The sequence below is a fragment of the Calypte anna genome, chromosome 26 (genome assembly GCF_003957555.1).
Source record: "Calypte anna isolate BGI_N300 chromosome 26, bCalAnn1_v1.p, whole genome shotgun sequence".
In the NCBI taxonomy this organism is placed as follows: domain Eukaryota; kingdom Metazoa; phylum Chordata; class Aves; order Apodiformes; family Trochilidae; genus Calypte; species Calypte anna.
Window position 1 is genome coordinate 4,899,277 of NC_044271.1, and position 15,000 is coordinate 4,914,276.

Consider the following 15,000-nt stretch of genomic DNA (forward strand, 5'->3'; position numbering starts at 1 on the left):
GAAATGTCACACAGCATGAACTGAAGAAGAGTACAGCAATATGTGGGCTTTCGAAGCAGAGCCAGCAAACTGAGCAGCTGGAGGTGCCCCAAGTCAGCCTAAAACAAGCTCAGAGGTAGGAGCAGCTTCACAGAAGCCTTTCCTGCCCCAGCATCTCAAGCAGTGGTGAGTGAGTCACAGCACTCCCTTCAGCTCTACCAGTAAACTTCTGCAGCTTTCCTCAGATTTTCTTACTTTGACTTAACCACCTCTGTCAACAGCTGCTGTGAAATTAATTCAACTGTTCACTTCTCAAAGGAATAAAGAACAAGGAAATGTTTTGAATGAGCCAGGCACTGCCAACAAAACTCATTTCCTCCCCCACCAAGCCAAAAGCCCTTCCTGCCTGTAGTCAGGCTCACGCCTCCTCTCACCAGAAACCTTCACAACTGGCATCACCTCCAAGCTTGGAGCTCCTTCTCACTTCACACCATCACTGCAGCACCTCGAGGTGCTGGGCAAACCCCACTGCTCCCATTGACACCTTCTGCATGGAGTCAGCTCCAGCATTGACCCCTGCATGGCTTTGCCCCCCTCCCTCAAACCAGGGAAACCCCCCAGAGCAGCTCTGCACAGCAGCTCCTGAGGGGCATTCCCAAGACCTCTCTCTCCTCCATCTCCCTGACACAGCTGCAGAGGTCCAGCCCTGGAGAACTCATCCCACAGAAGTGAAGAGAGAGGGAGACCATAAATCTGTAAAGGAGGGAATTGAGGCTTTGAGAGAGAGGGGAGGGAAGCAGCAGAGGGAAACAGGAAAGTCTGGGCAGAAAAGAGAGGGAAGACTCAGTGACCCGGGTTAGCTTCTGCTCAAGTTGTTTGCTGCCTGGAAGGGCACAAACTATCCAAGTTATCTACTTCCTTGTTGCAAACTGGGGAGAACATTTCATCCACAGACTGCAAGAAAACCTGCATTTTGGTCTTCTCCACCCAAGCCCACTACCCTGGGAGCCCTCTGAGCAGGTTCTCCTCCGATCAGAAAGTCTGGGTGGTACAGTCAGGAACAGAGGCAGCTGTGCTGCTTCAGAAACATTGGGGTTAAACAAAGTAAAATGCAAGCATCAGTGTCGGCTAAATAGAGAGAAAACAAAATTATCCAAAATTCTCTCTTCTCCCCCACAGTGCCTAAACAGTAGAGACTGAAAGTTATTCAAAAAGTCACCCAGGGTATTTCTTTAATAAGAGGCGAAGAAGGAAAATGACTGAGCAATAAAAAAGCCCAATTATCTGGGAAGGATACACTACCTACTCACAGCCTGGCACAGCCCTGCAGAGAGAAATCACACTCCTGTGCTCAACAAGCCCTTGTGTGCAGCTCACAATGAACACAGAGAGGGGCACTTCACCAGGGAGGGCTTTGCTTTGCTCAGGAAATTTCTTTGCTCAGGAAACCCACGGCCAGGCCCAGGGTCCAGCTTTGCCACTGATGTTCAGCACCTTTCATCTCTCTCTGGAGAGCATGTCTCTCCTGGAGCACAGGAGGTTCAAGTTGAATATTCGAAAAAATTTTTTTACTGTAAGGGTGACAGAGCCCTGGAACAGGCTGCCCAGGGGGGTCGTGGAGTCTCCTTCACTGGAGACATTCAAAACCCGCTTGGACACGTTCCTGCACGATGTACTCTAGGTGGCCCTGCTCTGGCAGGGGGGGTTGGACTAGATGATCTTTCGAGGTCCCTTCTAACCCCTATGATTCTATGATTCTCTGTTTGCATGCACAGAACTTCTGCATACACTGCAAACCAATGTCTGCAGGACAAGCTGGCCACCAGGAGCCACTGCTACAGGGCAATGGTGCTCCAGCTGGGACAGGGGACAGACAGAGCCCCAAAGGTTCTCTCCATGTGGGGGTTCACTCAGCTCTGCCCCTCACAGCATGCAAGTTCCTGACCAAAGGAGGCTGCTTGCTTACAAGCCAGCTCCAAACTAACAGGGCTGAACTGCAGGTGAGCAGCTCCAAGGTGTCAGCTGAGCTTTGGGAATTGGCTGCTCTGCCCATGCTCCCAAACCAAGGCAGGAGCAAACAACCCTTTTCTCATACATGTGCAAAAGGCAGAGAGCGTCCAGGCAGCCCCATCACTGCAGCTGACCCCAGCAGCACACAAACTGTGGGAAGGTTTCTGAGTGGCCACTCTGCCTTCAAACAGTTTTCCAGCTGTGGTAAAGCAATGCCTCTGCCCAGCCCTGCCCTCCTGGGCTGTCCTGGGGCTGGGCAGAACTGCAGCAGAAAGAAAAGGCAGGTTTGGGGCTCTGTGTGCCCTTTCCATAGCAATGCTTTGAGTTGCTCATGAATACACAGTTGTTTGAACAAGAATTGCCAATTTTTGCGCCCCTCGGGTAGGGACTCACACATCAGTCCTGCAAAGGAGAAGAGATGAAAATGGAAGAAGCAACAAACGAGGAGTGGGGAGGGAAGGACCAGAAAGTATGATAAACTTGTTAAAGATGCAACAGCATAAAATTTTTTTTTTTTTTTAACTCTCCCACCCCATCCTTCATTTGGGAAATGAGTGTGGCAGTCAAGGTTTAGAGGGAGAGAGAACAGGCTGGGTTAGGTTGGTGCAGGTGCTCTCTGTGGTTATTAGAAGTCATGCATTGTAATAGACTATCACTCACTGCCCACAGGAGGAGATGCAGCAGCAGCAGCAACAGCAGAAGTGGTGGGAGTGGAATTGACGGAGGAAAGAGCTACATGGGTTGGGCTAGAAACATTTTTTACATCGTGGTGCTGGCTCACGATGGAAGGCTGTCTCCTGAGGGCTCCCTGCAAAGAGGAGGCGCCGGTCTGGAATGTGTAAACTACGTCCATCTGCAAAGAACCAGAGAGTGAGATAGCATCACCCCGGCCAGAGACAGGGAGAGGGGTCAGGGATGGAGGGGAGCAGGGAAGTCGGGCAGACACGCATGGAGAGGAAGGAAGAAAGAGGAGGGAGAGGTGGGAAGGAGGGAGGAGAGAGCCACCCACCACCCCACGCTCCTGCAGACCCACACTGGGCTCGGCTGATGTTTCTGGGAGCAGAGGAAAGGTGCAGCCTCTGCCCTGCTCGGGCACCTGAGGGTTTATCCCACCACCAAGAAAGCATCTGTGGTGGGAGGGAACAACAGAGGAAACACCTTGGGTTATCCCAACAATCTGCAGGAGGAGCAGAGAGAGAGAGAGAGAGGGTGGGCAGAGGTGTAAGCTGGCAGCCGGCCCAGAAAACTGCACTGGGAAAGGGTTTGTGGCCCCTCAGCCCCATGGGGTGGGTATGGAGCTGAATCCTGGGACACACCACAGCCCCACAGCTCCCACGGCAGCCAGCTCTGGTGGAAGATGTCTCAGCCACTCTCCTGGGATCACAGCTCAGCACAGGGCTCAGGAGTGGAGGCAGGGATGCAGAAAGGAAGCCCCAGCACTGGTGATGGGGCACAGCTGCTCTGTGGATGTGCACCAAGGCTGGAGCAGCAGCTGGGAGCCATCGTGGCTTCCCAGGCACTTTGCAGCCAGATTGTCATTGTCCCCTTGCCAGGCAGCCTGCTGGCAGGGCACACAACCCCAGGCTGCCCCAGTGTGCTTGCCTTTGGCTGCAGGGCTCCTTGGGAAGGGACACCCCCTCCAGACCCATGTGCAGCTCCAGATCACCCTGGAGGTATTTTACACACTGGAGTTCACTCTCCCTCCATGGAGGGATTCTCTGTTTCCCAGTGCACCAGGCTGCTCCACAGGGAAGAGCAGTGTCCTCTCACTTAAGACACGGGGACTTTGGACAGAACCCCCCCAAAACGCTTGGGTTGGATCTGCTGACTGCTCTGCTCAATGTGCAGAGCTACCCAGCTAGGAAAGGAGCCACTGAAGAGGCTCCAGGATGTGCATTGTTCATGCTTCAAGACCCCATTTCCACCCAGGCCCACCATGGCAGTAAGCAGGTATCTTGGAGGCTCTGGGCACAGCATGCCCAGCTGGTCCTCCCTACCAGACCTCCACCACATCTGGGCTGCTTCCAAACCAGCCCACTGTTCCCAGGAAATCTTTAATGGGAATAAGCCAGCTTAAGCCAGCAGTTTGGACCTGCAGTACCAGCCACCAGTGCTGTGTTGGGTCCCCCAGAGAGCCCAAGGCTGAACCTCACCTTGAAACCATCAAGGCAACACCTCAAGAGGTGAAGCAAGGCTCAAACAGCACAACACAGCTCCTGTGCTTGCTCCAGCCCCTGTGTCTGGCCCCTTTTGGTTATCTCCATTTGCTGGAGGACCAAAGGAGGAGGAACAAAGGGTAATACAGGAGCCCTGAGCTCCAGGGGACACTGGGGACCTACAGCTTTCCTCCATGGGGCAGCTCTGCCCAGGTCTGGAGGAAAGACAACGGGCTGAGACCTTGCTGCAGGGAACTCTCCCTGCCCTTCATAGCCAGCAGTCCAGAGGGAAAAAACCCTCACTTTTTCAGGAAAAAAAACTGAGTCAGGGAGAAACAGCTGATGTAAAAACCATACTAGCAGAGAGGTTTTCCTCCCCTTGTGCACTGTGAGGCCAAGAGCTCCAGGCAGGAGCTCCTGCATGGCTTTCCTACAGCTTCTGAGCCCTCTGCTCTGCTGTGCCAGGTGCCCACCAGCACCTCACCAGGTTCCTGCAGACCAGCCTGGCCTCAGGCACCAAACCAGAGCATCCCCCCAGCCCCGAGCTGTCCCTGACAGCCAGGTCTGTGCTGGTTCCCCAACCAGAGCAGAGCCCCAAAGGCACAGGTGGTGGGAGAAGTCTGAGTCGGGAGGTGCTGGAATCCTCCCAGCAGCAGCAATCGCCTCTGTCCAGACAGAGCCCCTGGAGAGAAAGAAAGAGAAAAAAAGAGAGAGAGAAGGAAGACCCCCCACCACACCCTCTGCCCCACAGTACCTGTGTCTGTATCCTGTTGAGACCCCTGAACCACAGGATCTGCCCACGCCGCAGCTCCATCTCAGCGTGGTCGATCTCATCCACGTCTTCAGGCAGCTCCTCCTCTGGGATCTCCTCCTTGGTGATGCCGTGCCCAGCTTCCTTCAGGAACTTCAGATGGCTGGTTGGGACAGTGCAGATAACCTGGGGAGAGGCAGGGAAAGGGCAGGTCCTTAGCCTGCAGGCTCTGGGAGCACAGGGCCCACCACCAGCCTTGACCAAAGGGAACATTTCTGCCAAGGACTCAGCCAAGAACGTGGATGTGCCCACAGGGTGGGATTCCCACAGGGTGGGAATGAGCAGATCAGGAAGCTCCTCTCCCCAGTGCCGACATGTGTGGTGCTGGGATGGAGCATTCCCCCCTTCCCAAACTGTCTTGGATAAATACCGGGGAGAATTTGGGCAGCATGAAGGGAAAGGCAGTGCCATGGTGTGGAGGCACCATCCACCATCCAATAACCTCTGTGTCCTGGGCAACATGAGGGCAACCATATTTTTCAGCCTGGCTCTTACCTGGCCCCAGAGGAGCTCTCCCACTCCAATAAAAACACACCAGAACCACTGGCTCAGGGTGAGCCCAGAGCAGCTGAAGGGCTTCCCACCAAACTCCACAATGATGATCTACAGCACAGGAGAGAACAAGTCACACACTGGGCATCTCCGAGGGCTGCACAGCACAGCCATGGGATGAAAAGGTCCCCTTACAGACAGACATCTTCACCCACAACCCTTCCTTGGGATCATGAGAGGAGCAAGGACCCCACACGAAGGCTTAGAAACCCTACAGGATACCAGAGGCACCCTGGCTGCCCAGCCCTGGCACCTCCCAAAACACTCCAGACCCCAACATTCATGTTTTGTGTCACCAAGAAGTTGCTGGAGAAGAATAAAGGGACAGGACAGAGCTGTGGGTGGTGCTTGCAGAAGACACAGTGTCCTTGCTCGGGGCACAGTCCCCTTCCAGCCCCACCAGCCTCTTCCCACAGCCTCACCTGTGCTGCAAACGTGCCCAGCACCACGGTGCAGAAGATGGGGTTGCGGTAGATGGACTCAAAGACGTTCCTCTCCCCATGGATCTTGCGTGCATTGATCTCATTGAACAATTGCATCATGACAAAGGTGTTGAAGACAATGGTGTAGTGTTCAGTGGGGGGGGAGTGGAGGGGGGCGTTCCGGCCACTGTCAATGTCAAAAAACTTCTCCCCTAAGCACACAAGGGAGTTTAGGGAGGGGATGAGGAAGGGTAGAGAAAAGAGAAGATGAAATCCTGCTCTGGAAAAGAGAAGATGAAATCCTGCTCCTTCTTTCTGCTTTGTGCTGGTGGAGCTGGAGTTAGGTTCCTGCTTGCTGAAGATCCCTTGGCCCAGCTAGAGTCCCCACGCTAGCCCCACTAAACCCTCAATTCCTTAAAAATGTTGAAAACCTGCTGCCCTGGCTAAAACTGTCCTTGCAACCCAGCGAGGCCTTGAGAAGACCCACACCCTCAATTTAAATCCTCTCCCTTAACACTTCTCCCACCCAGTACCCGGTAAGCTCTGTCCTGTCCTGCTCTGGTGAGAAGAAGACTCCACAAAACTGCAGCTCCCAAGGGTGGGCTGGGACTCTGTCCCTTTTCAGGGTTTCCTGGGGAGGGGGGGGGGGGGCTCAAAGCTCACCTGCAAACAGCAGTGTGAAGATGATGGTGAGCTGATAGACTGCGTGCCCCAGGATGTTCTTCATCATGGTGCGGGAGATGAGGGGTTTGTTGCGGCCGTAGGGCTTGCGCAGCAGCAGGGACTCGGATGGAGGCTCCGTGGCCAGGGCCAAGGAGGCAAAAGTGTCCATGATCAGGTTGACCCAGAGCATCTGGACAGCTTTGAGAGGAGAGTCCTGCAGGAGAGGTGGAGGGAGGACAACACACGTCACACCGATGAAACCTCCTCCCCCTTGCCCTCCTCCTGCTGAGCCCCTCAGCCCCACAGCCCCACACCTGGGTGATGCAGGCGCCCGTGAAGGCCACGATGACAGCCACGATGTTGACAGTCAGCTGGAACTGCAAGAACTTGGAGATGCTGTCGTAGACATTGCGGCCCCACATCACCGCCTTGACGATGCTGGTGAAGTTATCATCTGTCAGGATGATGTCTGAAGCCTCCTTGGCCACATCCGTGCCAGCAATGCCCTTGAGGACCAAGGAGAAAGTGATGGAGTGAGGCACAGACAGAGCTTATCACCACTGCTCCCTCCTGATCTGCTCTAACATCCCTGCTGCAAATGAGTGTTGGGACCCCCAGATGAGGGGCAGAGTTCAGCAGCCCGAGGCCCTGGTGCCTCCTGCTCCATCCGAGGTGGAGAGCAACCCCAAGGTAAGCAGGGCTGCCCACACCTCCCTGAAATCCCCTGCAGGATCTCCAGGGGTTTGCTCAGCAGGAGCTGGGTGCTGCGTTTCTCCTGGCTGGCACAACGAGGCGCTCGTTTTGCAATAATTAAACCTTGGGAAGTGACGCTGGCAAGGAACAGGTTCTCTGGTGCTTCCCCCAGGGGAGCTCTCTTGAGGTTTTCAAGACCCGTCTCTTAGAACCTGAGAACTATTTGGGTTGGAAAAGACCTTTGAGATCACTGAGTCCGACTGCTAACCCATTCCTGCCTCGGCACCACCACCCCATGTCCCTCAGCACCACATCCACACAGCTTTTAGATCCCTCCAAGGATGGGGGACAGCCCAGGCCAGGGCCTGACAACCCTTTCCAAGGAGAAACTGGTCCTAATATTCAATTTCAACCTCTCCTGGCACAACTTGTGGCCATTTCCTCTGATGGGAACTGCTGCAGAGCAAAAGCTTTGGAGGCAGCTGGACAACCCAGCTGGAGGTGTCCTGGGTGCTTCTGGAGCCCTAAAGGCAGCAGAGCTCTGTGCCTAGCTCCCAAAACCCCATTCCTGGCCAGGGTCAGGTCCTGCATATGGGGGCAGAGAGCCCCTCTGTATGGTCCCCAAAAGACAGGTTATCTCCTGCTGCTTGTACTAAAGGCTCCAGAACTGCACTTGGATGTTTGACACTGACAAAAATCCCCTGCTCCAAACCAGTTATTCATTTGCTCAAAGCTCCTCACACACAGGTTTTCACCCAGCAGCTGCCTCCTGCTCACGTACCTAAACTTAATTCACAGGAAACCCACTAAAACCGACAGGTTTATTTCCTTACTTCTTTCAGGGAGGGCAAAGAAAGGAAAGGAGATAAGGAGTTCTTCACCATAAACAAACTCCCCAAGCACCACGCTCAGAGCCTGGGCTGCCCCTGATGAGCCTGGGTGAAGAACTGCAGGGATAAACCCAAGTCAGGCTGAGTTATGGCTCTCCAGCACCCCACAGGAGGCAGGGCCCTGCTCTGGGTGCTCAGGTCACCTTCAGCTTGAGATGTTCCCACCAAGGACAGAGGAACCCAGCTTTAAGCCAGAGGTTTGCTCCTCAACATTTTGCTAACAGTCCTATAAAATTCACGAGGAGTTTTCCTTATTTTTTCTTTTGAAGCCCTCCTGTAGATTTGGAGGAGACTTTCACTGCTCCGGAGATAACTGAAGAGTGGGGAATAGCCAAGTGTGCTGTTAGCTTCTCATCCTGAGAACAACAGCCACCCCCTTACCCCCCACTCCCCACCCCCCATCTCATACCATAGCAAACCCAACATCTGCTTTCTTCAGAGCTGGGCCATCGTTGGTCCCATCCCCAGTCACGGCCACCACCTGCCTCTGGTCACCAACAGTGCTATCAATAATTCCTGAAACAGGGACAAGCAGTTCAGAGAAAAGAAGCATTTCACCCCCCCAACCCCTTGGGTAGGTTTCCCAGCATCAAGGATGCTCCCAAAGCACCCGGGCAGAGCAGAACTGAGACACTTTGGGAGTGTGGGCAGATCCTCACCTTTCACCAGTGTGTGTTTATCTGTTGGGGAGGAACGAGCAAGCACACGAAGCTTGGGCCAGATCTTATCCAGCTGCTCCTGTTCCACCTGCGGGACAAGGCACACGTGAGAAAGGGACAAGGGACACCCCCGAGGAGCCCAGCACAGAGCAGGACCCAGGGCTGCTCTCCCACCTCTCCCTTCTCGTTGCGGATCAGCCGATTGAACTCCTTCCCCTCCAGGCACAAGAAGTCCTCTCCTGGCAGCAGGATGCCACACTTGGTGGCGATGGCACGGGCAGTGTTGATGTTGTCCCCTGTCACCATCCGCACGGTGATCCCTGCACGCTGGCACTTCAGGATGGCATCTGGCACCTGGGGGGCAAGGAGAGAGTCTGGGGGGTGGGCAGACAGGCAGGGTGCTGGGGTTTCAGAGTTGCTCAGGCTGGAAAAGACCTTTAACAAGATGATCGAGTCCAACCTCATCCTAACCCTGTTTGGCACTGGGTGTCCCAGGAGCCAGGCAGCTCCTCTCTCATCCTCCCTAAAAAGGATCTGGAAAGGAACCTGCATCCCCCCTCAGCTTGGTGCTCACACCAGGGATGAGATGCTGAACCCAAAACTTGTTTCCTCCAGAACCAGCTCAGCTTTTTGTCCCTGGGCTCCAGGAGGGATTCCTGCCCTGCTCACTGCCTGCTGCTCCTGCCAGGCTCTGGCACAGACAGCTCAAGATCTTCCAGTCCCTGCCCCCAGGGGAAGGACATGTCATTGTCCCCTCCCTGGCATGCCAAGAGCCATCCCACCAGAGGGTGGTCTCTCATCTGTCCCCCCCTGTCCCCTGCAGGCCAGCACATTGCTGTGTTAATGGATTTATCTATCAGGGAGAGGTGGGGGAAGAGGCCATGAGTGAGAAATTAGCAAATTGAATCAAGGGCCTCCAGAGCCAGTGCAGATGGGGCATCTGTAATGCAATTCCCAGACCCAGATACTTGAACATCTAATCAGGAAAGATGCAAGCAATGCAGGAGAGCAGGGGGCAAGCTCCAAAATGTAATCAGGGGGCAGGTATGGGAGGGTTTATTGCATTAGCCTGGCTGCCTTCCCCAGGCTGGAGGTAGAGCTGGGCAACAAGCTGGGAGGGAGCCACCAGGGATGGCTGTAGAGGAGCTCCTTGTGCTGTCAGAAGGGGGTTGTGGTCCTGAGCAGGAGGGAAAGGGGCTTCTGTCCCCAGAATGAGTGTGGGGGGGAGGAGAGCCAGGGCAGAGCTGGGATTCGGTACCTCCGGCCGCACAGGGTCCTCTATCCCAACCACTGCAATGCAGGTCAGGTCAGACAGGATCTCATTCTCACTGTCCCAGTCTGGTTCAGTGTCCCCAGGGAAGTCCCTGAAGGCCAGGCAGATGGTCCGCAGCCCGTGGCAGGCCATGGGCTCTATCACTTTCTTCACCATCTCATCCCTGTCCTTCACCTTGAACAACCGGGGATCTCCGTTCTTGTCCAGGATCTTGGTGCACCTAAGGCAGGACCAGGATGGAGGGTGAGGGGCACCAGTGGTGACCTGCACTGCTGGCTCAGTCACCAGCTCCCCCTGTCCCAGCCCCCCCCAAGCCCCCATCCCAGGTGCATCCCCTTGACCCACAGCTCCACCAAACCCACCCTAAACAACATCAAAAGCCTTTGCACAGCTGCTGTGGGGCACCCTTCATCCCCCAGCCTCCCAGAACAGCTCTGTGGGGTGCACCAAGAGCCCATGGGACGAGGGGAGGGCCAAGGGGGGGTGGTTACTTGCGGAGGATGATCTCAGAAGCTCCTTTGCTGTACATTCGGAAGCCGCCGTTGCCGTTCTTCAGCACCGTGCTCATGGACTTGCGGACAGAGTTGAAGGTGTAGACCTTGTAGAGCTTCTCCTCGGGCACCTCGTTCCTCACAGCCTGGTAATCCTGCTTCAGGTCCAGCACGAAACCCAGCAGGGCACACTCTGTCTTGTTCCCCACTTGGCGGGGCAGCCCCCCTTCCTTCTCGGGGGGCTGGAGGGGAGAAAGGAAAAGCAAGGTCAGGGCTGGGCAGGGCAGGACAGGTGCTGTGGGGATGGCAGTTCTCCAACTCACCAGGATCTTGGAGGTGTAGGCTGAGTTGATGGCAACACCATTAACTATGAGGTCGAGGATCTTGGGCAGGATGGCTTCGGGGTCAGGGATCTGGCGGTAGTGAGTGTCCCCCACGAATGCCTGGACCACGGTCATGCGGTTCATGGTCAGGGTGCCCGTTTTGTCTGAGCAGATGGCAGTGGCATTGCCCATGGTCTCACACGCATCCAGATGTCTCACCAAGTTGTTGTCCTTCATCATTTTCTGCAAGGGGCACCGATGAGCGGGGTCAGAGCCAAAAACCTGGATTTCCCCATCTTTTCCCAACCCCCCTCCATGGTCACCCTGGTGCATCGTGGTCTCACCTTCACAGAATAAGCCAGGGAGATGGTGACTGCCAGCGGGAGCCCTTCGGGCACAGCCACCACCAACACAGTGACACCGATGATGAAGAACTTGACAAAGTACTGGATGTAAATGGGGGTGCACTCTGCCAGCCAGGGCCTCCCCTGCACCCCGAAGGTGTCGATCACGAAGTACAGCACCAAGATGATGACTGTGATGGCTGACATGATCAGCCCTGGGGGGAGAAGAGGCAGAGCAGGAGGTAAAGACCTTGTAGAAAGTGACAGCCCCTTCTCCCTGTGCCACTTCCAGCAAGAACTCTGGGGTGACAGCTTGAGCCAGGCCACTCACTCACCAGCCTTCCCAATCTGGACTGCCAGGCGTGTGAGCTTCCCTTGCAGCACCGACTTCTCCTTCTTGGGCACCTTCACTTTCTTCTTCTCCTTCTCCTCATTTTCCACCCCTTCCTGGCTCTTCAGGGGTTGGATCTCTAAGGCCACACCATCCTGAGTTTTAGCTACAGCCCAGGGCAAAATAAGACACCACGTGTGAATAGGAGAGAGACCAGGAAAACCTGTAGGACACCACTGAGAAAGATAGTGGTGGGAGAGAGAGAGAGAGAAAAAACCCAGAGCAAGAACCATTCCCGATGACACACGCATCCGAGCACATGGAAACCTCGTGTCCCAGGCCCTGCCACCTCTCTGTGGGGCACTTTTCTGCCATCTACCCCAGAGCCCCACGGATAAAGGATCCTCAGAGCTGATGTGACCCCTGCACTGATCACACCTCTAAGGCAGCACTGAAAGAAAGAATCCTTCAGGCCAGGCTTTGGGGTGCAGGAGGTCTCTTCTAGCCTCCCCTTTGGGCTGCTTTACACCCTGCAGCAGATGGGGACCACTTTGGGCTGACCCCAGAGAGGCTCTGGTGTCCTGCCCAGATCCCCACTCCCTCCCAGTGCCACCTCTGCAGTGCACCAGGGGCAGCTCAGCAGGAATCACCTGCCAGGGAAGCAACTGAGGGGGGTGATATGGAGGGGGAGGGTTAGAAGTTGGGATGGAGATTGAAGAGAAGTGACCCAGCTCCTTGAATCCCAGCCCTGAGCCAACCACCCCATTTTTAGGACCTGAGACAGCCAAGCTTCCAGTTGTTACAAGAGATCCAGTCCAGCCAGTGAGACCCAGGTCAGCTGGAAGTTTTGGAGAGGGATGCAACGAAGGTAGGAACCCTCCCAAGAAGTTTCTCCTCAGCTGTCAGGGCTGGAATGGCTCCACAGCTGCCCGTGGTTGCCCATGGACCTGTCCCCCCTCCTGGCTGTCACTGCTCGATGGCTCGAGCCACCCCAGAGCTCACTGCAGCTCCACATCAGACACCTCCACGGTCACAACAGACCCAACATGGACAAAACAAGCACCCGGACACAGTCTGAAGGAAGGAGGGAAACTGCTGAGAGGAGAGAGAAAGAAAGAGAGAAAGAGGTGGAGAGAGAGGTGCAGAAATGGGCTTCCTCCACAGCCTGTAAAGAACAGTGTGAGAAACACTGGCGAGGAGACGCTCACGGAGTCGAGGCCATGGGAGGAGAGGGTGCAACAGTCACATTGGCTGAGCCCTGGGGGACATTTCATCCTGGGAACAGCAGGAAGGGACCCACATCTGTCCTCCAGCTGTCCCCAAACACACACCCTGCGACGGGACAGCTTCTCATGGGCACAGAGGCTTCAGATGTAACCAGGGATGATGCTCTGCCACTGGTCCAGGCTGCTGGTGGAACCCCCTCCTCCCTGCACAAAGGATTTGCCCCGTGCAGGGGGGCACGGTGGCCACGGGGGAAGGTGGCCACCCCATCCCAGCTATGCACAGCCCCGTGGTGAAGTGGCCACTCCAGGGCCAGCAGCTTTGGGACCGTTGCACCCTCTCCCAGGACAACGAGGCGAGAGTCCCGCCGGAGCAGCAAAGAGCACAGACTGATGAGAAGAAGGAAAGAAGGAAGGAAGGAGGAATGCTCAGTAGTTAGTGTGGTGCTGGTTCAAAGGATGGAGAGGAGGGGTTACCTTTGTTGCGGTTTTCAGGGGCTCCACCTTTTTTACCTGTTCAAAGAGAGAAAGGGTGGAGGGCTGAGCACACGGACCCACGTTCACTGCCCAAGTTTAAGACAAGAGGCCATGGGCTTAAGCTCTGCCAGGGGAGGGTTAGGTTGGATATGAGGAAAAAATTATTTCCAGAGAGGGTGCTCAGGCATTGGAATGGGCTGCCCAGGGAGAGGGTGGATTCTCCATCCCTGGAGGTTTTTAAGAAGAGCCTGAATGTGGCACTGAGTGCCATGGGCTGGGAACCATGGGGGGAGTGGATCAAGGGTTGGATTTGATAGTCTCAGAGGTCCTTTCCAATCCAAATGATTCTGTGTGATTCTGGTGGGACAGCCCAGGGACAGCCCTGCTCTGACATCCTTGCACAGGGCTCAGCACCCTGCAAGCAACCTCTGGACACCATGAGGGCCCTGTCCCTGCAGCCCCTGTCACCAAGGAGGCTCTGGAGCACCCAAGACACCCTGTCCCCAAGGCTTCAGACTTTCCACCTGCAGAGCACCTGCTACAACCCCTGGCCAGGTGCTCCAAAGGGTGACAGAGGTACCTCAGACCTTTGGGGAGAAGGAACCACATAGCAGAGGTCGCCCTCCATGCTGCCATCACATCCACCTGGGAACACACTTGTCCCCTGTCATGGGCAGTGGGGGTGTGACCCCAAGTCTGTGATGGGCAAAATCTGCACATGGGGATCCCCAGCATGCCTGCAGAACATGGGAGCACAAGGCTGCTGAAGCCTAAAGAAGTCTTGAGTGATAAGGGGTTTAAACACCTTCTCCCCAACATCTCCCCCCCAGCACCCTGGTGGGGAACAAGTTGGTGAAGCCCCCTGCCCTGGTCTGCTCCCAAATGGGGGGCTCTGAGGCAGAGCTGGCTTTGCTGTGGGGCTGAACTTGAAGGCTGGGAAAACACCAGGCACTGTGCCTGGGTCCCACGTCTCACCCCATCCTCCCACCTCCAAGCTGGCAGCAAAACCCCAAGAGCTCCAGAGCCTGCAAACCCTGGTGAAGGGAGCCAGCCCTGGGTGAGCAGAGCTGGAGGAACCCAGCACTAAAACAGCTGCCAGGAGAAGCCCTGCAAGCCTCTCCCTGCCTGGCATCACCTCCCAAGAAGGGCTCCTCAGCACAGGGACACGATGCCAACCAGCAGCTCCCTCCTGCCAGCTGCTCCCAGTGAGCCCAGGTCTGCTGAAGAGGGCTGCAGGGACAGCAGAAGCTTCCCAAACTTGGCTCATACCAAGGCTGGATTTAAAGCTGGCACAGAGCAGGGGAATAATTCTCAAGATGTGAGAGCTGAGGCAGGGAAGCATTGGGGTCCCAGCATGACCAGGAACACCTCAGCCCACCTGGCTGCTCTCCTGCCCTCCCCACAGCCCCTCTTTTCCCTCTTGCCACCTGCAGCACCTTGCCTCCTGCTCCAGGGAGCTCAGGGACACAGCAGAGATCCTCAGCAAGGTCCTCGAGGTTCTGGATGGACTGACAGCCAGGACTCACCTTCCCATGCATTGGGCACCATGGCACAGTACCATGGGACATCAACACCAGCCACTTGTCCCTCTGAACCCCGACCCCCCACACACCCTGAAACTCCAGGCTGCAGAAACAGAGTTGTAGCCATGTCCCATGGATGTGTGTTGCACACTGCTGGATGCTTCCCAGGAAAGGGAGAAA

The 15,000-nt window shown here is 55.6% G+C and overlaps 1 protein-coding gene across 9 annotated transcripts in view; it reads right to left on the reverse strand.

Annotated features, from left to right (window-relative positions):
• Positions 1-15,000, reverse strand: part of ATP2B4 (ATPase plasma membrane Ca2+ transporting 4) — a 48,297-nt gene that overhangs the window by 4,771 nt on the left and 28,526 nt on the right. For 2 of the 9 annotated variants that reach the window (XM_030465590.1, XM_030465592.1), the window contains exons 7-21: positions 13,298-13,333; positions 11,602-11,763; positions 11,267-11,481; positions 10,923-11,165; positions 10,600-10,841; positions 10,094-10,328; positions 9,010-9,189; positions 8,836-8,923; positions 8,586-8,692; positions 6,908-7,099; positions 6,594-6,807; positions 5,931-6,142; positions 5,452-5,559; positions 4,900-5,082; positions 2,753-2,842 (exon numbers count right to left, since the gene is read on the reverse strand). In XM_030465590.1, coding sequence (XP_030321450.1) covers positions 2,753-2,842; positions 4,900-5,082; positions 5,452-5,559; positions 5,931-6,142; positions 6,594-6,807; positions 6,908-7,099; positions 8,586-8,692; positions 8,836-8,923; positions 9,010-9,189; positions 10,094-10,328; positions 10,600-10,841; positions 10,923-11,165; positions 11,267-11,481; positions 11,602-11,763; positions 13,298-13,333 — 2,507 coding nt within the window. Of the gene's footprint in view, positions 1-2,649; positions 2,843-4,899; positions 5,083-5,451; positions 5,560-5,930; positions 6,143-6,593; positions 6,808-6,907; positions 7,100-8,585; positions 8,693-8,835; positions 8,924-9,009; positions 9,190-10,093; positions 10,329-10,599; positions 10,842-10,922; positions 11,166-11,266; positions 11,482-11,601; positions 11,764-13,297; positions 13,334-15,000 lie in introns of all 9 variants that reach the window. The other 7 variants (XM_030465597.1, XM_030465593.1, XM_030465595.1 and 4 more) reach the window with 7 other exon arrangements.